The sequence below is a fragment of the Nuphar pumila genome, chromosome 4 (genome assembly GCF_984573655.1).
Source record: "Nuphar pumila chromosome 4, dmNupPumi1.hap1.1, whole genome shotgun sequence".
Classification (NCBI taxonomy): domain Eukaryota; kingdom Viridiplantae; phylum Streptophyta; class Magnoliopsida; order Nymphaeales; family Nymphaeaceae; genus Nuphar; species Nuphar pumila.
The window spans coordinates 110362586-110389075 of NC_143252.1; the positions used below are offsets into that span (position 1 = coordinate 110362586).

The 26490-nt window shown below is 36.5% G+C and overlaps 1 protein-coding gene across 1 annotated transcript; it reads right to left on the bottom strand.

Moving 5' to 3' along the window:
- Positions 1 to 1933: 1933 nt before the first annotated feature.
- On the bottom strand, positions 1934 to 24593 carry DPL1 (dihydrosphingosine phosphate lyase). Its single transcript, XM_090003201.1, has 15 exons — positions 24355 to 24593; positions 24216 to 24261; positions 23953 to 24104; positions 23807 to 23866; positions 21495 to 21716; positions 21266 to 21407; positions 19954 to 20004; positions 19701 to 19792; positions 19143 to 19269; positions 18639 to 18654; positions 2936 to 3043; positions 2741 to 2795; positions 2501 to 2647; positions 2318 to 2396; positions 1934 to 2221 (listed from the first exon to the last, which is right to left on the bottom strand). The coding sequence occupies exons 1-15, from the start codon at positions 24543 to 24545 to the stop codon at positions 2099 to 2101; spliced, it is 1611 nt and encodes a 536-aa protein (XP_089859327.1). The 5' UTR covers positions 24546 to 24593; the 3' UTR covers positions 1934 to 2098.
- Positions 24594 to 26490: the final 1897 nt, after the last annotated feature.

Genomic DNA, 26490 nt, shown 5'->3' on the forward strand with positions numbered 1-26490 from the left:
GTTCGCATAAAAATAAGTGTGAACATCTTGTTCAATTTAAACCTCAAAACTTCAAAAATATTTGACTAAGTTTGCATATACTTCATAAGTTTGCATAAAAATAGGCATGAACATCCTCTTAAACTTAGAAAAGTGCATGTATTTAAGAGAAAATTAAATAAATAAATAAATATATATATATATATATATGAGAAACTTCGCATATATTTAAAAAAAATCGCATGTATAAAAACTTCACATATATTTAAGAGAAAATCGCATATTTAGGAGAAAGTCATGTTTAAAAGAAACTCCGCACATATAGAAGGAAAATCACATGTTTAGGAGGAACTCCGCATATACAGGTTTGTCTCAGCTTTTCAATGACTAAAAATGCAAGTTTTCGACGTCAGATCAGAGAGATACAAATATGATAACAGAGATTATTCTGCAAAAAATAGTCACATATTTGAGAAAAAAACTCGCATATATTTAGGAACTTCATACGTGCGAAAAGTAAAAAAGTCTTTTTAAAACTAGATATTTACAATTTTGGACATGAAGAAAATAGCAAAAATTGTGAATCATTTCAAGAAACGTATCAAATTAGCCGTACAATACGAACACAAGGACCAGATCAACATCCTCCAATTTTTAGTCTGGAAAGAGCCACTGCAAGTAGTGGTAGTAGTAGTACCCAAAGATGAAGCCTATTTCTTTGAGAAATCACTAGATTGTAAAAAAAACATTTTAATTGTGGCTTGTTAACTATAACAATGAAGCTATGTAACATGGGTACTTCAAGTAGGGTGCCGTATCGGTGTCGACTCAACCTGGCTATTGATACTGGCACTGCATTGTGTACAGGTCAGACAAGATTTGGATCTGACCTGATCCATTACCTATTTTCATCCATTTTGAGGTGCATAAAGGGTTGTTTTCACACACACACACACACACACATGCATATATAGGTACATGGTACTTAATTTTTCTTGTACCCATACTTTTAGGCATTCCCGTGTCGTACCCTACATGCCCATACCTATGTAACATAGCAATGAAGGTTTGAGAACTCTCCTGTCCTAAATTGTTCAGATTACCAACTCTTTTATCATTTCCATCTCAAATGTCATAGTGCACCCAACAGTTTGCTATTGCTTTTATGCTATAGAAAGTAGTAGTTGTCTTCTACATGTCTCACTCGTTTCCCCTAGTTATTATTGCTAAAGTGACTTATAATTAGGGATGGACACTGAGCCAGCCTGGAATAGGACTTGCAATCAGGCCTAAGGCCAGCCCTACATGAAAATAGACCTGGGCCCAGGTTAGGCAAAAATTGTAACCCAATGGGGCCCAAGCTTGGCCGACCCAAGCCCACTAACCTTATTGACAACGTAGCCCTAATAAGCTTGAGATCAAGCCTTGCATATTTTATAGACAAATTACCCATAGATTTTATTTCTGTTGGCAATAAACCAATTTTATTAGAATTAATTAATCATTATATTAATAGATAATGTGTTTCATCATCAAGTCAAGGAAAAGGAAAGAAATGCAGTAAAATATATCATTATTTGTTTTGTGGGATCATGATATATTTGGAAAATCTGCCACGATTATACTTTGTTGTTAGACAGTTGCATGCCACTTAGATTTTTTCCCAACATAGTTTTGCAGTCATGCAATCATTTTCCATAATAAAATGGTCCTTATACAATTAAAAAGAGGATTAGTACACTGACCTACAAGTTCATTCAGTAAGCTTCCTTGGGCGCACTGCAGAGAAAGATTATCATAAAAGTTGAAAGTTGGAAATAGGATAGAAAAGAAACTTGGAGAAGAAAAAAGATTTTTTACGCACCAATTAACAAAGTGTCCATTGCCTCCAACTAAAAGTTAATTCCACAGTATACTCATGCCAACAAGGTAGCCAATCAGTGAGTGAGAGAAATTTTAATGAACAATATTTCCTTTCACTAAAAACAATAATGGATATCATTACAGATAAGAGTACTTCATGATGCAAATGAATGAGAAATATAGGAAAACAATATATGAATGCATGTTGGGACTTCTCATATCAATTTGCTTAAACGGCAGACAACTAGCCAAGTGATTAGCAAGTACTGTCCATAAAAGCAACAATCAGATCCTGCACCATACCCCTATCAGGCATTTTATCTGCAGCACCATATATTGGAGCAAGCCCATCAGCAAGCGAACCAGGGTTTTCTTTTACCTGCAAATTCACAGGAAGAAAATGTGCCCAATATTCGAATAAAGTACAAAAATAATCAAATCTGGAAGTACAATCATTGTGGATTTAGAAGCTTACAGTTTTTACAGATTCTCGTAAATCTCTTAAAAAGTCTTCAACCACTGCAATATGCTGGAGGGTCACACAGATGTGGATGCTGATACGTCCAAACAAAAACAAACAGCATGAGGAAAAAGAAAAAATTGGATTTTCTGATCAGTTCTGCAAGGCTACTAAAGCATGCAACATGACCAAACTGACCTGCTTGGTTTCTGTAATGCATTCAAGTGCCACCCTCTAGATGACATAATATCGTTAACCTCAAATATGTTTATCTCATGTGAGCCAAATGCAATAATTGTCATATCTGGCCTTCCAATGATAAATAGCTCGGGTATTTCATTTATACTGAAAAATAAGGATTAAATAAAGGTGAGAGATTCAAAATCATGGTTATAGCCAGTTATTAACAAAAACATGTGAAGTTTAAAGTAGGCTTGCCCTTTTTGCATGCTCTTTGAAGCTTCCATTATTTTTTTTGTATTTTCAAGGTATCCTACAAGCAAAAGAAAACAAAGTTTGCAATAAAAGTTTGGCAGGAACTGAAAAAGAAAAGGAAAATAAAAATAAGAGGAAATTTTACCATGAAGATACTCGGATCATGCATACTTCATCAAATGAATATGTACCACTCACCTTCTAACCCTAATGACATCATAGCAGCCCAAGCTCCTGCAATCAAACCACCGGGCCTGCTCCCAGCTATAGTTGGAGAAACATAAAGCCCACCAGACCATTCAGTGACTGTTGACACAAATGCAGATGAATCAGAAATTAGTTATTACGAAATTACATTCAGTGGTTGGAGCTACATGGCAAATCATAGTGACAAGAAGATGATCACTGTTTGGAATAACCTACAAATGTCAACAGAATGCCAATAGGCATTTAGTCATGCTCATCTTACAATGACCCAAAGGTTACTTTACAAGCTAACATCTAACAGTATGAGTTTAATTTCATAGAGTGAAAGATTCAGTGCATCCAATACACATCTGGAAAAACTCATCACAAAGTAATTCAAAGCTTACTTCACAGTCATCTTTCAAAGTACATGCATTTAATGCAGTATAAATTATGCTAAGTACATTGAGTACCATCGAAGAAAAATTAGCCATATTTATTTTTTAACGGCACTTCGTTTAACTCTTTAATATTGCTGATGCTGAAAGAAAGGCTACTATCAAATGCTATTGAACGTTAACCAAACACATACTAAAACATCCTCCAATTTGGGTTGAAGAATTTTTTTTGGGAAAACCACCTGACAGTCCATGTAAATTGCACCCAACCACCAAGGATATTTTGATGCCTAAAGGAAAAGGCAATAATTTTAAGAAATCCCTTTCCCAAGGGTGGAAGTTACTTGGAAAATTACCAAAATTACACCTTGGCAACCTGTCCACCTCCACCTACATACTTTATAACAATGTCACCGATAATGCTGATATTTTGAAAATATCGCGATATTATCGGCAAATACAGGTCAGCCAATAATATTGGTAAAATATCACGATATTTTCACAATATCACCAGAAATAAAAATATCACAATATTATCACGATAGTTTTACAATATTTTTTAATATATATATTCATATATTTTAAGCCCATTTTTTGTATTTTTTTTGTTTCTTTTGTATTTTAAAAAACTTCTCAAAGTTATTTACTTTTATTTTTCCAAGAATACCTATTTTTTGTTATATTTTTTATTGTTTTTTACATTTTTAAAGCTCCAGAAATTTTCCCAAGAAAAACCAATTACTGAAAATCACTTTGAGAAAAACACACTCCGAGAAATTACCTTGAAGATATAAATGATTATGCTTTATAAATTATAATATGAAAATAACAACACCACAGCATACATATATACATGCACATAGGCCATAGACTAATGTAACGTTAAGGACTTCATATTAACTTAGCAATGTTCATCCGACTATGTAATGGCTTTCTAGAGCTAGTAAAACCACAATCTTGATTAGGTGACCAAGTAGAATGCCTTCATCAAATGACTTCCTCCCGTTGTAATGGAGTGAAACTTGGAATAAGCCATGGTTGGAATTCACTTAACAAGCCTGTGGCTGTGGCATTACTAGTGTCAAAAACCATTGAGTTAATCAGATGAAGTGATGAACACTGCTAACATTACTCCAAAGTGATCATATATATATATATATATATATATATATATATATATATATATATATATATATATATATATATATATATATATATATATATATATATATATATATATATATATATATAATCTATGTCACATAGATGCGGGTGCAGATGCGGCGATGCAGCACTTTAAAAAAACTTGGGTGTGGGCAGGGTATATATAATTTTTAACTGTTTTAAGTTAACACCAATGAAATAAAAACAATTATAATATCATATCATCAATTCATCATGCACAAATTCATGCAATAAATCAAATTAACAATCTACAATTTATATTCTTCATTAATAAAAAATAACACCACAATTAAATCAACCTAAATATATTATGGCTACGCTAAGTTAATTAAAAAAACAAGAAACAATCAAACAAGTCAAGCAAAAAAGAAGTAAATTATACTAATAATGTACCCATACAAGAAAAAGGAGGAGGAGAAGGAATAAGAAGAAGAAAAAATAGAGGAGTAGAAGGAAGAAGAAAGACAGGAGAAGGAAGAAGAGAGGAGAAGAAGAGAGGAGGAAGAAGAGCTGGAATAGAGGGAGAGATAGAGATGTACCTATTTCATCATCACTGTCGTCGCAGTCAGAAGACGAGGAGGGAAGGGGGAGGAGGAGGTGTAATATCGCGTATTTTTTCATAATTTTTAAATTCAAAAATTTTGATTTCCAAATTAAGTATTTAATGAAATTGATAAAAAACGTGGAAAATGTATTTAAAAATAGGTGATGTCAGCTGGGTCTGGGCATAGCCCAGAGCCCACTAACAAGACCTAGATGAGCCAATTAATATTTGAGAATTTTTTTGTTTTTAACCTTTAAATTCGAGCGAAAATCGAGCAAAATTCAAGTTAAATTTAGGCAAAATTCGAAGGCGAAAATAAGGTATTTATATTGTTAGATGCGTCTCGTAATTCTGAGCACGTTGGTGCCCTGTTTTTCTAAAATCGAGTTACGGTTAGCCCGAAAACCGTGTTTTTAAAAAATAATCCGACTTTATTTTTGCTTTTTCTGGATTGAATCGGACTAGATCTGCTCTGTTTGATCCAAGTTAATATAGCTCTGGACCCAGTCCAAGACCCATATTAACTAAGATTTGGTTCAGGTAGAATCCATATGGATTTTGAATATGGATTTGGATCTTGAATCTGGATCAAGATCCGAAATCCAAATATAACCAATTTAAAACTTTAAATTTAATTTAGATGAGGTAGAGTTCTACTTGGAGTAGAACTCTAACCCATAAGGATCTTCTAGAGGGGGGCGGCACCCTCCGCCCCCCTCTGGAGTCTTCCATGAATTATTAAATTAAATAATTAAATAAAATAACTAATAAAAAGGAGGATTATCTAGAAGAGGTAAAGTTCTACCTTTGGTAGAACTCTACTCTCTAATAGAGTTCTCTAGAGGGGACGTCACCCTCTAAATAGACCTTCTAGATAAGAATCAAAATAAATAAGCGATAAAATAATATAAAAGGAGGGGTTGGGAGAGAGTTAGAGAGAGATAGAGAGGAAACCCCAAACTCGTTGGGGAGTGAGAGAAGGAAAAAGGGAAAAAGAAAGAAAGAAAAAAAAAGGGAGAAAAGAAGAAGAAAAAGAGGAATGAGAGGAAGAAAAATTATTTTCTCACCGTACATCCATTGATTTATGATCTTTTTCTACGTTTCGAATAAAGTACGGGTTTCTCTCTAAGTAATTACAGGAAGAAATATGTTTAAATCGGGTTCATTTGTAAGTTTAGATGAGAAAGGAACATCTGATTCAAATATATATATAGGGTGCCGTTTTCATGCATATATACATGTATGTAGTGTAGTTATTTTCTTGAGGTATGAATATTTAGTTTTAAAATATCATGTTTTTAGTATTCAAAGATATCGATTTTTCTTGGTTTGACATGAGCATGCCATCGATATTTTTTACCTGTTGAATTAGGTGGCCAAATTTTTTTTGTTGACATGCATAGATGCATGTCGATTTCTTGTTTTGCCAAACATGTTGAACATAGACATATATATATATATAATGCTCTTGAGAGCAGTCTTACTGCCAATGGGTTTACATGAGCAAATATGATCAGAGTGTATGTTGTGCAATCTGATCAGATTGCCGATGCGTGTGAGCATGTGCAATCTGATTAGATCAGCACTAAGTGTGTTTGTGGATGAAATCTAACTAGACTGGCCTACATGCTGTGTGTGGGTAATCCAATCAAACCTGCCAATTTGCCTATATGTTATTTTGGTGGACTGTTATCAAATCTTATTATGTTAATTTGATGACTGTCTACTGATCTACTTATATGTATTTTTTTTAGGACCGTTATCAAATCTGATTATGTTATCTTGATGATTGTCATCAGATTTGGTTGACTATTATCCAATATGATTATGTTATCTTAATGACTGTTATCAGATTTGATCATATGTTATTTTTGGATAACTGTTATTAAATCTGATTATGTTATCTTGATGGCTGTCATCAGATTTGATCATATGTATTTTTGGCTGACTGTTATCAAATCTAGTTCTATGTCACAGGGATTCGGCTAGGAGGGTGCCGCACCCACGTCGACGCGACTCGACGTGGGTGCGGGTGCGGCACCGGCTGCGGTCAACCCGATCCTGGGTGCGTTGACAGCACCCAGAAGCACCCAGGATCATTAAGGTCCATTTTTTTTTTAAAAAAAAATTGCCCAAATGGGCTTCAAAATTTTTTTTAAAAAAAATTATGCAGCTGACAGGATCATTAAGGTCCATTAATACTATTTTGCAGTTGTGCTGACATCTGCAAAATAAAATAAAAAAAACCCGCCTATTCCCCGATCCCCTTTATATATATATATATATATATATATATATATATATATATATATATATATATATATATATATTACATTTTTGCCCCTGTCGCACCCCCGCACCTGGATTTTTTGGAAGTGCCGAATCCCCGCACCCGCACCCGCGCCCGCACCCATGTGACATAGATCTAGTTATATTATTTTTTATGATTGTCAGCCAATTTGACTATATGTATTTCTGATGACGGTTATCCAATCCAATCACATGTCATTTTGTTGGCTGTTATCAAATTTGTTTTTATGTTATTTTGTTGGTTGTTATCAAATCTGATGTCATGCTATTTTGATGACTATTATCAGTCTTGATTACATATTTTTTTATGACTATTATCTGATTTGCCAGCGTTTATGCATGTGCAATCTGATCAGGTTTTTGCTATGGTTTGTACATGGGCAATCTGATCAGACTGTCGATGTGTATACATGTGGAATCTGATCAGACTATCGAGTAGTGTGTTGTGTGCAATCTGATTAGATTTGACATTGTTTGTGCACGTGCAATCTGATCAGATTTGACACCGATTGTACATGTGTAATCTGATCAGACTGCCGAGTGGTGTGTTGCGTGTAATCTAATCAGATTTGACAGTGTGTGTGCTTGTGCACCCTGATCAGAGGGTCAGGCTGCCGATGGATGTGTACATGAGCAATCTGATTAGATTTGCCAATGAGTGTTGATGTGCAATGTGATCAGATTTGCTATTGTACCATGTATGTTAAATATGAACAGTTTTACTATGTTTAGATTTGCATTCATGTTGACTGCATCCGATTATATATTTTGATTGATTATGTATGCTTATGTATTAGAGTACCATGTTGCAAATATGCATATTGTATGCATGAATTTGAAGTTTATTTTGATGTTTGTATAAATATGATCATGTGCATGTTTGAGTGTTTATGCATGAAATTGATGATGATAATGTGTGTTGCAAACATCTGTTCGCATGCGTATGCATTTGGCTTTATGTGCATTCATTGTGTGTTTGAATGTGCATTGTGAACATGTTTTGAAATAAGGTGTGAGTTGCATGTTCACTAAAATTTTGTAAAAGATGCATAAATCACTTTTGAGATGCTTTTGTGGTCAGATGTGAACGGTCAGGGTCATGTGTTGCTCTACTTGTTGGTTTTGTTTATGCATTGCAAAATTTATTTTTAAAAATTATTAGTTTTCCAAAATTAATTACATTGTTACATTTTACGGACTACTGCTTGAAAGTAGTTTTGCATGTTGATTTGCAAAACGGCTCTTGTGTAAAGAACGTGAGATTATTTGAAAGGTAAAAGAGACCAAACAGTGTAATTAATCTTTTCATTGATGTTTCTTCCACAATATGAGAATCTTGGATGACAGTTTTGGGGAACCGTAAGAATATTAAAACTCTGTGTGCAATTGTGCCCTAAACCCGATATGGTAGTTCACCCCACGGCCACGGTTTTAAGGAGATTCAACCACTTTGCCTGGGAGTGGTGGTGTTGACTCAGTTGTAGTTATTGGTATACCAAGAAAGTAACATTAGTAGATGTTGATTTCCCTGATGTCCTAACAATGAATGTTGATTTCTAATGTTTCGATAGATGGTGTTGATTCTTGATATCGGTCGAAGAACAAGTGTGAAACCCAATAATAAAATACAAATTGTGGGTTAAGCTACAACTGAGAACTTAACTTGGACTTCGGGAATTTTGTGCCCGTTTTGAGTATCCACGGGTTTAAAGAAAAATTAAAACTAAAATTGTGTGCATTTAATAGGGACAGGCATACAAAAGCAACTCTCATAAATAACTTAATAAGTTATTCATGCATGCACATTTAATCATGCATATTTATTATTCTGCATTAGTTCATGCATTCATGCTTATTCTGTTTCCCATGATGATTGTTATTGCATGATATCTTGTTTAAATGCTTGAATAGTAAGTTGATTATGATAAATTATTAATGTGATATTCCTCTAAAATTTATGCATGAATTTGGTTGATGTTATTTCTTTACTGTTTGAATTTTTAGAGGAATTCGTACAAAAGACTTTGGTTCTTACCCATTTTCATAAAACTGTTTTACAGGTCCGAGTACACAGTGATGCCTGGACTGATTAATTGGAGACTACGAGCCTTATGTGACTAGTTTTGGGTAACATGACAGAGTGACTCATTATGTCATAGACGATTTTCATGTCTTGGTTATTTTGACATTATTCATTGATTAATAAAGTTTGATTTATTCTTATTTGATTTAATGCACAAACTATTTGTGGTTTGGTATATTAAATCTGTGAGACCCAGATCCTTGGGTTTGTTTCTGCAATTGTTTAAAAAAAATCACTATTTTTACAAGGATTAGTTGGGGTCGTTACAGGAGTCGGGGTCGAGGGGGCGCAATCGTGCCCTAACACACCCTCCCCCTTCAATTTTTTTTTGACAATTAGACCAAAATGAACTCAGTTAAAGTTGATTGAGTCCATTTTGGCCAAATATAACCCTGGATACAGGTTGACCGCACCTGCGTCGCGTCAACACGAGAAAACCTATTTAGTCTTACTATTATTTATATTTTTTTCAATTTTTAAGTTCTAAAATTTTTCATCTTTTGAAAATATCTTTGAGAAAACCCTCACCGAGAAATTACCTTGAACCATATAAGTGACTATGATATATATATAAGGAGGACCGTCCAACCAAAGGAAGGTCCAAAATCTACAATCAACAACAATCAGATGGCTCGATTCTCAAATGCTTGAGCATCTCATCGATTGAACCTTATATATTTGTTCTTTATAATTTATTTAGTAATAAACATACTCTACACAGACTTTATGACATATAGGCATGTTTTTCAAAACATGAAAAACCAATGGCTCACTATGCATTTAAAACTTTACAATACAAAGTATTGTGGGCCGATGATTTTTAGAGCTTTCAAAAACACATCTAACCATCGAAAATTCATAATCCAAAACAAGTCACTCACTAAATGAATGATAAAAATTCAATATGTAAAGTCCAATCCATGAAAAACTCGGTCGTTAGAGAAGGAACGCCGCCGATTGTCATCGGTTGTAGATTTTGGACCTTCCTTTGGTTGGACATGTTAAAATATAACCTGCGTATGGATCTGGATCCAGATCCATACGCATGGTATGTTAAATAAACACATGCTGAATATTACTCATTAATGGCATCCTTGTAATATCTCTGATATTATAAGGATCATTGTATACCATGTTTTATTTATAAAGGATTAGGGCTTGGAGGTCGAGTATTGGAGTGCCACCCCAGCCATTTTCTCTCTCTCTCTCTCTCTCTCTCTCTCTCTCTCTCTGTTTCCTGTAGATGTTGTACCAGATATCAAATCTGATATGGTATCAGAGTTGTAGCCTTCCTGTGCGTAAAGAAGCTCTACAATAGCAGATCGTGAACAGCGTGTGTGAAGAAACTCTGAAATAGCAGATCGTGAACAGCAACAGCGTGAGCAGCAGAAGTTCTAAAATAGCAGATCGTGAACAACGTGCGTGAAGAAGATCTGAAATAGCAGATCGTGAACATCAACAACGTGAGCAGCAAATCGTGAACAGCAGCACTGCGTGGCCATCCTGTGCGTGAAGAAGTCAGACAGCGTGAGCAGCAAATCGTGAACAGCAGCACTGCATGGCCATCCTGTGAGTGAAGAAGTCTGCCTTTAAAATCTTATCCTCTGAAATCTCCCCCTTTCTGAAAGTTGGTACCTTTCTTTTCCTTTCAGCGTGAACAGCATGTTCATCGACTGTGTTCATCGAGCAGATCGTGAACAGCAGATCGACTGTGTTCATTCCAAGTTCCTTCTTTTCTATTACTCTATCGTCTGTGTTGGTTCCATTTTTTTTCTTCTAAACATCACCGACTGCTGTTCCCTTTTTTATTTCAAACCAGTTTTTGATTCCACAAGTTTCCTTTCCTTTCCTTCATTGTTGTTTTTAGTGTTCTTTGTGCATCACTTTTGGTCGTACAGGTATATGCCTTATTACAATTTTACTGATTGATTAAGTGATCTCAAATCTGTTTATTTCTTTTCATTCATCTTGTTTGCTTATTCATTATTTCACTGATATGGATTACTCTTCATCTTCGTCGTCCGGTCCCTCTGTCAATTTCTTGAGTCAGCTCGTTACAGAAAAACTTACTCATTCTAATTTTTTGACCTGGAAAAGGCAAATCCTTCCTTTTATACGAAGTCAGGATCTCGATGAACATTTGGATGGTTTAGTTCCTATACCACCACGGCTTATTTTGCAGGAAACCAAGGATGAGAAGGGTGACACAATTACCATTTCCATTAAGAATCCAGAGTATACAACTTGGAGGAAGCGGGATCAGTCTTTGGTTGCTTATATTACGTCAACACTCTCTCAAGAAGTGTTGGTTACTCTTTCAGATGATTGCACTGCGGCGGATTTGTGGAGTAAGCTGTCACAGACTTACTCTCAGATATCAAAATCCCAAGTTATGTTCTTAAAAAATGAATTTCAAAGTTTGAAGAAAGGCTCCATGACAGTCATGGAATACATAGGCCGCTTGAAGAGTATTACTGATCAATTGGCTGTTGTTGGAAGTGCTATTGCAGATAAAGATAAAGTTCAACAACTTCTCAATGGATTGGGTCCTGATTTTGACATGTTTACCACAACTTTATCATGCCTTCCTCACTTGCCCACTTTTGACGACCTCAAAGCGAAACTTCTCCAGCATGAGATGATTATGAAGCAAAGGGCAGAAGGAAATGAATCAGCTCGTCCTTATTCAGTTTTGACCATGGACACTTCTGTAGGTTTTGGACGATGGAATGGCGGGCATCAAGGAGGCAGAGGCCGTGGACGTTTTGGGCAGGGAGGACGTGGTATCTTGCCAACACCTAATATTTCAGGGGTTTTTAATACAGGGAATCAGAGGAGAGTGCCCACTTGTTTCTTATGTAACAAAAGAGGACATGTGAAAGTTGATTGCTGGTTCAATCTACAAAATAGAGGAAAAATAAACAAAATTGACAATAAATCAGCTACTGCTGTGGACACAAAAGTGTCATCCACAGATGTGCAACAACTTTTGTTATCAGCATTGTCACAGATGACGATCAAGCAAAATGAACAAGGCGAATGGTATGTTGATTCAGGTGTCGCCACACATGTTACGGGGAATGCGGATAAGTTATCTCACTTATTGCCTTACTTTGAAAAAGGTAGTATAGTTACGGGAGATGGAACTTATCACTCCATTAGTCATACTCTCCATTAGTCATACTGGCAATGCACATATCCCTATGTCAAAGTCCTCACTTCACTTGTCCAATGTCCTTCTTACTCCTAATATTAAAAAGAACATTGTTTCTGTAGCTAAACTTGTTGACGATATGAATTCTTCCGTCGAATTTACTCCCTCTTCTGTTTATGTTAAGGATCTACGAATGAAGGAGACGTTCGCTAAGGGGGAGCGACAAGAAAACATGTACGTCTTCAAGGATATTCCTTCAGTGTCTTCGTCTTCAGTCTCAGTCCTCCAGTTGAAGTCGTCAAAGCATTCTTCAGTGTCTTCGCCTTCAGAGTCTTTGTTTTTTCCTTCATTGGAAGTTTTTAATTCATCTCATTGTAATAAGCCAGATATTTGGCATAGTCGTTTAGGACATTGTAGTCGAGGTTTCGTTGAAAATCTTGTATCTGATGGTCTCCTTCCAAAGTCTAGTTTATGTTCATTTTCTGATAATAATAATAAATGTTCTTCATGCGAACTCTGTAAAAGTCATGTTCTTCCTTTTCATATTATAAATAAAAGAGCTTCAAAGCCATTTGAGATTATTTGTTCTGATGTATGGGGACCCGCACCTATTCCCTCTCTTTCTGGCAGTCGTTACTATGTTATCTTTATTGATTCTTATTCCCGTTATACTTGGATATATTTCTTAAAACACAAGCATGAAGTTTTTCAAATATTTCGAGAATTTCATTTGATGGTCAAAACAAAGTTTGCTTGTGATATTGTGCATTTACAATGTGATGGTGGAGGAGAGTATTCATCGAACGAGTTTATTACCTTTCTTCGGGATAAAGGAATAAGTCGACAGGTTTTTTGCCCTCATACTCCTCAACAAAATGGGGTTGCAGAGAGAAAACACAGGCATATTGTCGAGAGCGCAATGAGCATGTTACATGATAGCACTGTGCCCGTTAGTCTCTGGACAGAAGTTTTTCACACATCTGTTCATATCATAAATCGTCTTCCTATGGCACTTTTGGATCGGAAATCTCCCTATTATACTTTATTCGGGCAACATCCCTCTTACGATGAGCTGCGTGTTTTTGGTTGTGTATGTTATGTACATGTTGATTCATCTCTGCGAAATAAGTTTCAAGACAAGGTTGTCAAATGCAGATTTGTTGGGTATGCAGATGAATACAAAGGTTATCGATGCTATGATCCTACTACAAAACGTATTAGGACCTCCAGAAATGTTGTTTTTGACGAATGAAATTTTCAGGTTAATGACTCTGCAGCGTTGCCATCTCGAGAATTAGAAGTATATGATCCATGGATGAGCGCAGATCTTTTTGCTAATACAGGAGAAACATGTCAGACAAATTGTCCTTCCTTCAGCTTGAGTAGGGAATTGAATGACTCACAGATGCATGTTGAATTATCTCCAGTTGAGCCAACCCCAGTCGAACTCTTCTCTGGACAGATATTTACTAGACGGAACAAAACTACAGAGCCGAGGAATGTGGAAAGCATCGCCAATGATTCGGCTCAAAGGCCGTCAAGCATTAAGCATCCTATTCAACGATGGGTGAGTTATGAGACCTTCTCCCTTGATTTCTAGTTGTTTATGTCTCAACTCACAAAACAGGATGAACCCACTTGTTTTAAACAAGCTCTTCAATCCCGTCATTGGACTGAAGCTATGAATGAAGAAATGGAAGCTCTTCATGAATGCCAGACTTGAGAAATAGTCCTTCGGCCAGAAGGAAAGAATGTAGTTGGCTCAAAATGGGTTTATAAAACAAAGTATAAGCCTGAAGGAAGTATTGACAGATATAAGGCGTGACTTGTTGCTCGAGGATTCACACAACAATATGGTGAAGACTACGATGAAACTTTTAGTCCGGTAGTCAAAATGGGTACTATTCGTGTCATCATATCCCTAGCAGTCGATCGAGGTTGGAGCCTTAGTCAGATGAATGTTAAAAATGCATTTTTGCATGGAATTTTAAAGGAAGAAGTGTATATGGAGCAACCTCCTGGTTATGCCAAGAAAGATCCTACTGCCTGGGTGTGCAAACTAAGGAAATCTCTGTATGGGTTGAAACAAGCGTCTCGTTCCTGGTTTAAAAGTTTCTCTATGCAAATTCAGAGTTATGGTTTTAGAAGATGCTCTCTGGATCACTCACTCTTTATTTACCAAAAGGCAGACATTGTTATACTTCTTCTTATATATCACTGGGAGTTCAGATAATCATGTGCAAGACGTGAAACAATTTTTAATGAAAACTTTCAAGATGAAAGATTTAGGGGAGTTGAGGTACTTTCTTGGTGTGAAAGTTGACAGACAACAAGACACATTAACACTCATGCAACAAAAGTACAGGAAAGAGCCGGTATGACGAATTGCAAACCAGTTAGTACTCCTAGTGTATTACATCAAAGGCTGAGCTCTGAAGATGGTCATCTTTGTGTAAACCCTACAATGTATAGAAGTCTCGTGGGAATGTTACAGTACTTGACCTTTACCAGACCTGATATAGTTTATGCTGTCAATCAGGTATCCCAGTTTATGCATGCTCCAACGGAGGGTCATATGGAAGCTGTGAAGCGCATTCTACGCTATTTAAAAGGAACTATAGGAGACGGACTTGTTTATCGCAAGAACAATAATATGCATAGAGGACATGAACTCATCACTTATACAGACGCAGATTGGGCAGGGGATCCAGATGAGAGACGATCTGTCTCTGGATATTGTGTATATATTGGACACAATTTAGTGTCCTGGAGCAGCAGAAAACAAAAGGCAGTGGCACGATCGAGTACAGAGGCTGAATACAGATCGATGGCTGTAGGCACGGCAGAAGCCACATGGATTAAACACTTATTGAGTGATCTTGGGGAGACAATTATTCAATCTTTTCTTCTATGTGACAATCAAAACGCAATAAACATTGCATGTAATCCTATCCAGCATAGCAGAACGAAGCACATTGAGATTGATCAACATTTCATACGGCAGAAAGTCGAGATGAAGGAGATAGAACTACGTCATGTTCGAACAGAAGATCAAGTGGCAGACTTGTTTACCAAGGGGTTAACAGGACGTCAATTTTGGCTATTGAAGAGCAAGTTGTACATGATCCAAAATCACGTACAACTTGAGGGAGGGTGTTAAAATATAACTTGTGTATGGATCTGGATCCAGATCCATACGCATGGTATGTTAAATGAACACATGCTGAATATTACTCATTAATGGCATCCTTGTAATATCTTTGATATTACAAGGATCATTGTATACCATGTTTTATTTATAAAGGATTAGGGCTTGGAGGTCGAGTATTGGAGTGCCGCCTCAGCCATTCTCTCTCTCTCTCTCTGTTTCCTGTAGATGTTGTACTAGATATCAAATCTGATAGGACAATCCCCCCCTTCCCTATATATATATATATATATATATATATATATATATATATATATATATATATATATATATATATATATATATATATATATATATATATAGGGAAGTGTTATAATGCACAACCATTCGTATATCATGCACAAATGGTTCTTGGACAAAAAATACGCTTTAAAATAACTTTTTTTGTAATTTCTGCCATGGGTTTTTGGTCATTCTGCAAACTTTAACATATAATATTTTACCGCCATTGCCCAACTTAGCATTTGTCGACTGGAAAAGTTACCTTAAATATTTATCGGGTGTTCATCCAAACTACAAAACCTACCGTCCAACATGGCTACAAGCTTAACTTGTTTTCTTGCTCCAAGTTTGACTTGAACTCTTGCAGCTTCCATTGGAAAACAAAATCTTTCAAGTGCTGTTTCGTGCTCCTTCAATGGTGTTTTTATCAGCAAATTCAGTGGCATACTGTAGAAGTCCTTGTTCAGCAGTTACAATGAACTCTTTATGAGAGAAATCAACATGAAGGGCTTTATATTAGTCAGAGAAGCCAAAGAACGAGAGAGAGAGAGAGAGATGCCCATGATGATGGACGACAAATTTTCAATAGATGGATGCAGTTTTAATGAATTTTTGGTGGGCAATCCATAGGTTAGGGCAACAGATAGTCTGAGTGTGAAACTATTTTGGGTTTGGATAAATCGAGTAGGTTCTCATGCCTCAGTGAACTTTTCCAGTGGATATATGCAAGGTTGGGCTACTGGCGGGTAGATGCAAGGATAGGAAAAGGGAATTTGTTATTTTTGAGGAAAGTTAGATTGGCCTTAATTGTTAAAAACTAAGTAATAAAGTGTAGACAGAAAATGACCAAAAACCCAAAGAAAATTTATAAAAAAGTTACTTTAAACTTTAAAGGGTATATGGTGTCTTAAAATCTTTTGTGCATGTTATTAAAATGCACAAACGGTTGGAGCCAGCCTAACCCACTAACCTTGTCAAGTAGGAGCCATGAATAGGCCTAAGCCTTATCCCATTTGACCTCAACAATCTGGGAATGGGTAGGAGAGTGGCTAAATATGTGTTGTTTAAAAGTCTCTCTCTCTCTCTCTCTCTCTCTCTCTCTCTCTCTCTCTCTCTCTCTATGTCACATGGGTGTGGGTGTAGGGGTGCGGTACTTTCAAAAACCTTGGGTGCGGGGGTGCGGCAAAAAAAAATAATATATATCTATCTATCTATATATATATATATAGAAGGAGGGTCCGGGGGTTCCCCCTTAAATTCCGCAGCCCATTTCATAGGGAATTTTTTTTTTAAATAAAAAATGGACCAAAATGACCCTGGGTGTGTTGACCGCAACGGGTGCCGCACCTGCACCCACGTCGCGTCGATGCGGGTGCGGCACCTGTCTGGCCGAATTCCTGTGACATAGCTCTACATGTATGCCATGATAATAAGGTATAAACCTAACTTATTTTATTTTTGTTCTCTAATTTCCATTGCACTTGTCCTCATATTTTTAAAATGTTTACTAACAGTTCCCTGTTTATTTTGCAGTGTGAAAAAAAACAGTTTCAGTCACCAAATCAACCTATCCAAAAATCAAATTGAGCTTCAAGCAGTAATTCCAACTATAGCATGGTAAATCTCCTTTTTGCCATTATGTTCATTTGGCATCAATAATACAATGTTATGAAAATAGTAACAATATGCGGTTTCTGTGTAATGAAAGCTTTCACTTTAACTTTTCCTTGTGCATTTCCTTTCATTAATATGAGCAAAAGAAAAGTATGGCATCAGCATGATGGCTGCTTCCATTTTGTCTCTATGTCAACAGTACCAATCAAATTGGCGGCTCCTAAGCTGATAAAAAATTGTGAATAATTATTGCAAGGACCTATACCTCACATGAACTATTTGTGAGTAATAAATTAAATTGAAGTTCCCACTCTCAAAAGAATAGGAGAAGGAAAACAATAGCTAATGACAAGTTTATGCTCATTATACTGTCTCACATTTTATATAAGATTCACACCCATTCTCCTTATTCATACCATTCTCCAGTTCATTCTAAATAAAGTATTCTTTCATTTCAACATAATTCCACACATCATATGACTAGTATTTCTTTCCCTTTTTGGTATGTGTATTTTTCAGTAGTGTACATTCCTGGAGACTGTAATGGATTTTATGATATTTTATTCATTTCAGTGTTAGCTTGTTGGGATTCTTACCATCTCATACACATTTTGCATGGTAACCACACGAAAAACAAAGACCACAAAATCAAAATCAACATCTTGTAAGTGTATGTTTGAGACTTGTATGAAATGAATGCAGGAACTTTGACCAACTCATAAGAATCCACCATGTCAGTCATGTTCAAAATCAATAGTTTTGCAAGAAATGCCAACAGAGGCATAATGAAGAGAACACTATTCAATGACTACAAATGCTAAATTAGATTCTTAACCAAAGCCAATATTTTGGTTCCCTTTCAATCACTGTTGAACAAGCTACTAAAAAATTTCAGGTGAATGCATATAAATACTGGCAAACAAAGAAACAGGTAGCAAATGTTAAATGATGAAATTTAGTGAAAGAAAACGTAAGGGGAAAATTAGAATCAACTTACCAGCAACAAATTGGTGCTGTTGCATTAGCACAGAAGAGATCCGTAAAATGTTACCAGGAAAAGAAAAAAAATTAGAAACCATTAAAGAATGTGTGCAAAGGAAAAAAGGTGCGAGCTCAAAACTGCCAGCACAGAATATAGCAACAATGAATAAAATCTAAGAATCTTTAGAAGCAGGATCTTTGCCAAAAGCTTATGATCAAAAGCTATAGTAATGCAATCTCCTCTTGCTATGGTCATGTTACATTGATATTTTTTTACTTATCTTGAGACGAACACAATTGAAGCACTTAATTTGAAAATAACCAAAATTTTCCAATCTGTCAAGCACTGTGGAAGCCAATTGCACAATTTGCATCAGGGGAAAAAATGAAAAGAAAGAATAGAAGAAATGCAGACAATTCTATGCAAAGACCAAAAGTCATGTATCGGATCAAACTAGAAAAACACATTTGATATCTAACACCAAAATTATCTACACATCGGCATTTTGAAATGAATTACCTTTCTGATCTCACGATTCCTATACAATACAATGCTTGTGCCCTTGGGACCTAGCCCATATTTATGCACGTCAACAGAAATAGATGTCACCCCCTCCACAGAAAAATCAAAAGGAGGAACAGGGTACCTGCAAAGGGAAAAAGAACACAGCATTAAAAATAAAGTAAATAATCAACAGCTGGTTGGCTTAGATAGCAATCACCAATCTAACTGCCATGCACATATCTATGCAGATAGAAACAATTTTCATTGAACATTCCAACAACCAGTACTGATTAATTAAGTGCATTTCCACAATTATCCATCTCAATCCAAACTTAAGTACAGAAAGCTGATGCTGATCATGGTATTACAAAGTAAGTTTACACAGCTGAAATTGCAGATTCAAGGCATTCCATCAATATAGTAGGTTGATATACAGAGCTGAAATTCACACATTTATAGTAGCTTCATGTAACTATGTTTATTGGCATGTTACTCGTACTAGTTGTTTATCTTTCTTTCTGTGAAAATAATCTATCTAAAATGCTAATTCAGTGGAAAACAAATGAAACATACCCAAGTTTACGAGCAAAAGGCAACACAAAGCCACCAAGGCAAAGGTCCACATGAAAGCAAATGTCCAACTTAGTTGCCAAATCACCAAGTTCCTGAGTGAGTCAGTAAGTTCCTGAGTGAGTCAGTAAGCAGTATTATAAGTATATATATATATATATATATATATATATATATATATATATATATATATATCAATTTGACAGAAAGATCATAACATATCAGAGAAAAGTTGTGAAAATAGAATTTCACATACTTCAATAGGGTCAATGATTCCATGTGGAAACCCTGGAGCAGAACCAACAACCTAAGGAAAACAAAAGTTACTTATCAATTTTTTTTCTCTTCTGGCAACACAAATATACATCAGATAACAAAATATTCGCATAGACTTTCTATTTGAAAAACTCATGACCGTGGAGGTACTAAGAGACTTTGAGACCAACACTAAGACTGGATAATTAATTTAAAACCTCAAAAAGATGAATCGGTGAAATTTTAACGTCATTCAACAAAAACAAGAAGCTACAGCATGAAATATACAGCCAAAGATATAAGGAATATTACACATGAAAACAATTCAAAAGATTAGGTCAAAATGAGTTAATGGTTCACATAAAGTAATCTCATAGTTTTTGACATACAATTTGGGTCTTAATACCCAAAATCTCTAATTCAAGGTGAATATCCTGTTTTAAATCTCAGACCCAGTGATCGACCAAATTGTTGTTCTCATCATACAAGATATAAAATGCCCCAGGTGGACAGGAGACAATCCTAATACTCAAGGGTCCATTTTCTAATCTTCTGAATGGGATCTACAGCCTGCCAGTTACTTTTCTGCTTTAATTCAAGTAAGCGAGAATATGTACATCTGCAAGCAGAAACCTGCCTAGCATGTGATGAATGCATACAACACATGCACATAAAAACAAAATGCAACATATAAAAAATAGGCTGTCGCAATATGAAGGCTGTTTTGGTAACACAAAGACAACCCCATACATTCAAAAGACTTTTTTTATGCATTTTCGTATCTAAAATCTCATTGATTTCATCAGTTAGAAAGATTTTTCAAATTAGAATTCCAATGTAAAAGCATTTCATTTCAAATACAAGAAGAAAGTTCTTATAAATTTGTGATATATATATTTATATATATAGAGAGAGAGATGCAAACATGCTAAATGAAATACACAAGAAACATGTTAAATGGGTTTTTCAGGCTCTTTTCGTTTATTTTTAAATTCTGACCGTACAGATGCGATCTACATACCTGATTTTATAGGCATCAACTCTTGGAGCATTCGATGCCGACACATGGTTGGGTTTTTATAAGGTTCAAAAAATAAACAGTCTAAAATCTTTGTAAATTTTTAAGGCTCCAAATATCATTTTTTCGTTGAAACCACATGATCCAGGTCAATTCCTAGTAAATTGACCATGCCGAAGACATCTATGGGGTCGGAATTGTAAAAAAACACCAGAAAAGCAGAAAAAAACCATTTAGCATGTTTGCATCACTATATATAAAAGAGAGAGAGAGAGAGAGAGCATCAAATGTGTACCATAATTGTATTCCTGTTTATAAAGCGCCTGATTCTTTTCACATCAGCCTGAAATTCTGCATTCACAGGGACTCGCCAAAGCTTGATGTTAAAATACCGGGCGGCTTTGTCATAGGCTGAGTGAGCAGACTCAGGGATCACCCTGCATTAGAAGACAATAAGAAGATGTCGAGGAACGTTCAGAACAGTGTGACATCTTTCAAACTGAGGGAATTGTAACTCAACCAACATTTCTGGCTTTGTGATTCCCTTCTTTATTCTCATATAATCACGTGATGCCTTCACTGCAAGCAATATGCTTTCAGTGCCACCAGATGTCATATTACCACATATTTGTCCTCCAGAGGCCTCTCGACTTCTAAGAAGTGAAGCTGTCATAGAAACCACTTCCCCCTCAAATCTAGCAATACTTTGAAATATGTCTAGATGTAAGGGATTGGTATGTGAAAACCTGAAAGTCACAATGAGATTGACTTCATCAAATACAATAAGAAATTACAACATTTATCATCCAGACAAAACCAAAAAGAAGTGACAGGTTCAATCCACTAGCATAGACTAACATGTGTTTGACACGTAACTAACCCACAACGCAGAACTGGTATTTCTCAAACTAGATGCATATCTGAACAGAGTTTATAAACTACAGAACTGCAGTCTACCAAAAGCATAAAAGAAAAGGTAGCACTGTTATGTCACACACCCAAGTAGCTTTGCAAAAAGCAGGTCTCACATATGATGATCACCCATAATAAAAAGCTTATTACATACCATCAGAGGGAAATTTTAAGAATGTCATGACGGCTATGTCACACGGACACTCCATTTTGCCCTCCCTACCCGTGTCGACAAGCGTGTCCCCGTGTTGACACACGTCAACACCTGGACACACCATTTTACCCTCAGTACATACAAGTTTGTATTCAATTTATAATTTATAATTATATTTTCATTTTATAACTTTATATTTTCAGTATATAATATAGATTTTAGATATAGTATATATATTTAGATTATATTCAGTTTATTTTGTATTTATGTGATATTTAATATTTAATATATATATATATATAGCAGTGTCCCCGTACCCACATTTTTTGGAATTGCTGAGTCGTACCCTCCGTACCCATACCCGTACCCAGGTGACATAGCATGACTGGTATGAATGAACTACATGGTAGCACAAAACCCTGCTTTAAGATATACCTAGAATAAGAGACATGCAGCACACGTAATTTTAGAATTGTCAATAATGGGATATCATATATGAAGATTTTATCATGCTAATCATCGGATATTATTTATGAAGATATCAGAAATGCACAGAGCACAACAGGCATTAACAGTGTTGTTCCAGTCTTCCATTTAAAGGGTGTCAAGATAAGTAGGTAAGCCCTGCCTAGAGGAGGTGTTTGGAATGCATGTTGTACCTCCGGGGTACTCATAGGTGTTTGCTGCCAGTCTAGGAAGTGGAAGCGGGAAATGATATGAGAAGCTAGCGATGCATTTCAAAATTTATAGGAAGCCAGAAGCTAAGAAGGTATTTGAAAGCGAAATGGGAAGTGAGTAGTTAAATCTTAAACTATCTCCTCAACTCCCTAAATGCCATCTCAAGACCTTTCTACCAAACAGCCACCATGGGCTCCAAACGACCATTCCTTGAAGGGTGTCTGGATAACTGTTTTGGATCAAACGCCTGCATTAACAAAGCCGGGAAAGGTAGTATATTGCATCTTGTTGTACCCTGCAATATCCAAATTTGCGGTGGTTTTCTGGAAAAGGTGGGTAAATCCAAAAAGCCGTAAAAGTGACAACAAAGACACACAACTCTGCTACTCATTCAAAGAAGCCATAGACATTAATGATATGACAACCAAAATGAACCATGAATAAGGTAACATTTATTGCACAGAATCGTCTTCCACTAGCTCGATAACGTTTATTGCACATAATTATATTCCTCTAGCTCTTGTATCTTAGCATGAACAATTGTTCATTGTTTCCATTGCCCCCACACCAAAATCACCTCTCGCGTAATTCTAATTTTGGTTATGCCCATTTTTCCAGAAATTATTCTTGGCATCTTGGCGTCGCCTGCGCCTCTCGCCTCTCAGAGAATCCTACGCACGGGACATTCTCATTGGCCCCGGACTGCCTAGGCTGACTAGCGAGTGGTTTTTTGTATGGAGATGCTGGTTGTTCACTTCATGGTGGGCGGTTTGGCGGGAGCGTAATGCCCGGATCTTTGAAGACCGGGCTAGGCATGTCTGGTCGGTAATGACCGCAATCCTTACTGATGTTTATCACTTGATAGCTCTTAAGTGGCCAGTGACGGAGTTGGGTTGGCTCCGTCCTATTTTCGCCAATTGTCCTGTCATTCTTGTAACGCTGGGGGTCGATTCTTCATCACCCAGCCTTCTATCTTAATATGTTTCAATAAAATTGGTTTTACTTCCTCCTCAAAAAAAAATTACTGCAACATAACTCAAATAAAAAACAGACAACAAAATATAACATAAACACAGAGGATGGTCTACCAACATCGAATACGCATCGTTCGACAACGCGAAATGCCCCTCCAATTCACTCCCGCCGATATACCTGCATCTCAACCATAAAAATTCAATCGCGCCACCATCAAGCCAATTCCCAACCAACAGCAGAAGAAAGAATTTCTCACTACATACACCGTGCCGGAGCATTTCCCTCGCCAAGCGACGTCTTTGAGCTTCTCGGCCTCCAATTCCCCCAGAACGCCTCGTCCCAATCCAACCCTCGGCAACTCCGATCGCCAGTTCTCCCTCTTAGATTTCAAGCTTGCACCGAGCTTCTCAACAACCTAAACAATTCCAAGAAAAAAATCCACAAACCAACCAAAGAGAAAAAGATTAAACGAGACAGAAATCGTGAGAAACAGAAAAAAACTCCATCTGGGTATCGTCGATCCGACCTTCTTTTTCTCTGCTTCGATGTAATTCCTCACGCTCGGAAACAATCTACAAAGAACGAGTGGGTTCAACAAGAGAATTTTCGCAAACCAAGAAAACTCAGAATCTGGATTTCCGATTTTTCGCGTTTGGGATTCTTACTTGATCATTTCCATCCCAAGTTGGACGATGGGATCCCGGATGCCATTTTCGCGCACGAAGCCGAAGAGGAGATGGAGGAAGCGAGCGAGGAGGAGGGTTAGAATCGGAGATAGGAGGAGGAGCAGGGGCTCGAATCGGGATAAGAACTCGTTCGCAGCGTTCCTGTAATGGTGAATCCTTCCTTCTTCCATTGGAGAGAGAGAGTAGAGGGTAGACTCGGATAAGAACTCGTTCGCAGCGCCTTAGTCTTTTTTGGCGGTTTCTTTCCTTTTATCATTTCTTTGTAGCTCGTCTCTTTCGATCACCGAAGACTCGGATAAATTTCGAATCGGATAAATTTCCGGATCCTCGTAAGACTCGGAACCGGTGGATGGTGGTAACTGGTAATAAGCTGTCAATGGGTCAGGTTACGATTGACCCAGACCCGCCCATATAACTAATAACCAGGTTCGGGTTCGGGTTCGGGTTCGGGTCAGAAAAATATATTCCCAAAGTCAGACCTGCATAAATTTCATTTTTTATTTTTACTATATATATAATACTCGGGTTGGGTACCTGACCCAACCCGAGTATCTGTGTGTGTGTAAACCTATGGGTCTCCTTGACCTAATCAGAACCAAACTTAGACCCAGCCCGGCCAGTCGATGGGCCAAGCTTCACCGAGCCAAATCCATTGATATCTGGTCAAACCCATCCAAAAATTGGGCTGGGCTGGGCTGGGGTGTCCAGCTTTATTTGTGACACAACCCAATGGCACTTATTAAAGGATGTTAACGTGTTTGGTGGGTTGGATATGGTTATAACCAATCCATTCTGAACAGATGTTGCAAAACATCATGTTCCACTTCCATATCCAAATCCTTACTAAGGGATGTTAACGTGTTTGGTGTGTTGGATATGGTTATAACCAGATCCAATCTGAATAGATATGTTGCAAAACATCATAATCCACTTTCATATCCAAATCCAAATAGCATGCAATCATAAATAATAAATCTCATAAAAGCAAAAGCCTGGGCAGTGTAGGCCAAAAAGTTTCTCCTTTATAACTTTTTCTCAAATGAGTTATTTATCATGTTCACTAATGGATTATGCATTTCATTAGACATTTATAATATGTTTTTCAAAAAAAAAAAAACAATGTATGTACCACAGGGTTTTGACAATGACCCATCACAAGGAGACCTGGACTGACAGCTCATTACCAGATACCTTCCAATATAAGAAATGTTGACATATAAAACTTATATATATATATATATATATATATATATATATATATATATATATATATATATATATATATATATATATATATATATATATATATATATATATATATATATATATATATATATATATATATATATATATATATATATATATAAAGTTATGATAGATTTTTTTATTTTATATTTATATAGATAAACCACCATCGTCGTGCCTATCATACTTATGATCGTTGTTCCTACAGTGTAAAACTCAGTGGGCTTACCCTCGGCCCTAAGGAGTTAAGTTACTCTCATTAGGGGCTAGCTTTAAACTTGGTGGGCATCGGGCTGACTTGAGCCTTATTAGAGCTCGGTCCGTTGGGCTTTAACTGTGGCTGGGCCCAAAGATGACCCGGCCCATTTACTAACAAGTGGGGTTGTAGCCTAGTTCTTAACGAGCTCGGGTTTAAAGCGCAGCTGCCCAATGAACCAATGTAAAGTGGGTCAGGCTGGGTTTGCTCAAACCCAACTAATTAGTGTAACTAATTAAGTAAATATTAAACAATTAACAAGTTCTTATGTACCTAACTAATTATCTTTCTAGTTTTCATAAAATTAATGCAACTAATGAGGTAAACAATAACATTTATTAAGTCAGTATGCAATTAACTGTTTTTTATTTTTACATTATTAAAATAAATAAATAGCTCAGGATGGCTAGATCGGTAGCCCAAGGGCCGACCCTGACCCAGCCCACGTATATAACTGATCAGATTTCTGTCCAGTAGCTAACTGGCTCGGGCCTAAAACTTTGACCCAAACCTAGCTCATGATGGGCTGAGTCGGCTTGGCCCATCGAGCCTCCCAGCCAGTTGCCCAACCCTTAGGTCGGAGCATGCAATGATGTCGAGGCAGATGTTCACTA

Excerpts from the sequence above, each read along its gene's own strand:
- DPL1 (XM_090003201.1), bottom strand. The coding sequence starts at position 24,545 with ATGGAAGAAGGAAGGATTCACCATTACAGGAACGCTGCGAACGAGTTC. Across the intron at positions 24,105-24,215 it reads TCGAAGCAGAGAAAAAGAAG|GTTGTTGAGAAGCTCGGTGC; the intron begins GTCGGATCGACG and ends GGAATTGTTTAG. Across the intron at positions 2,648-2,740 it reads TCAAAGAGCATGCAAAAAGG|TATAAATGAAATACCCGAGC; the intron begins GCAAGCCTACTT and ends CTTATTTTTCAG.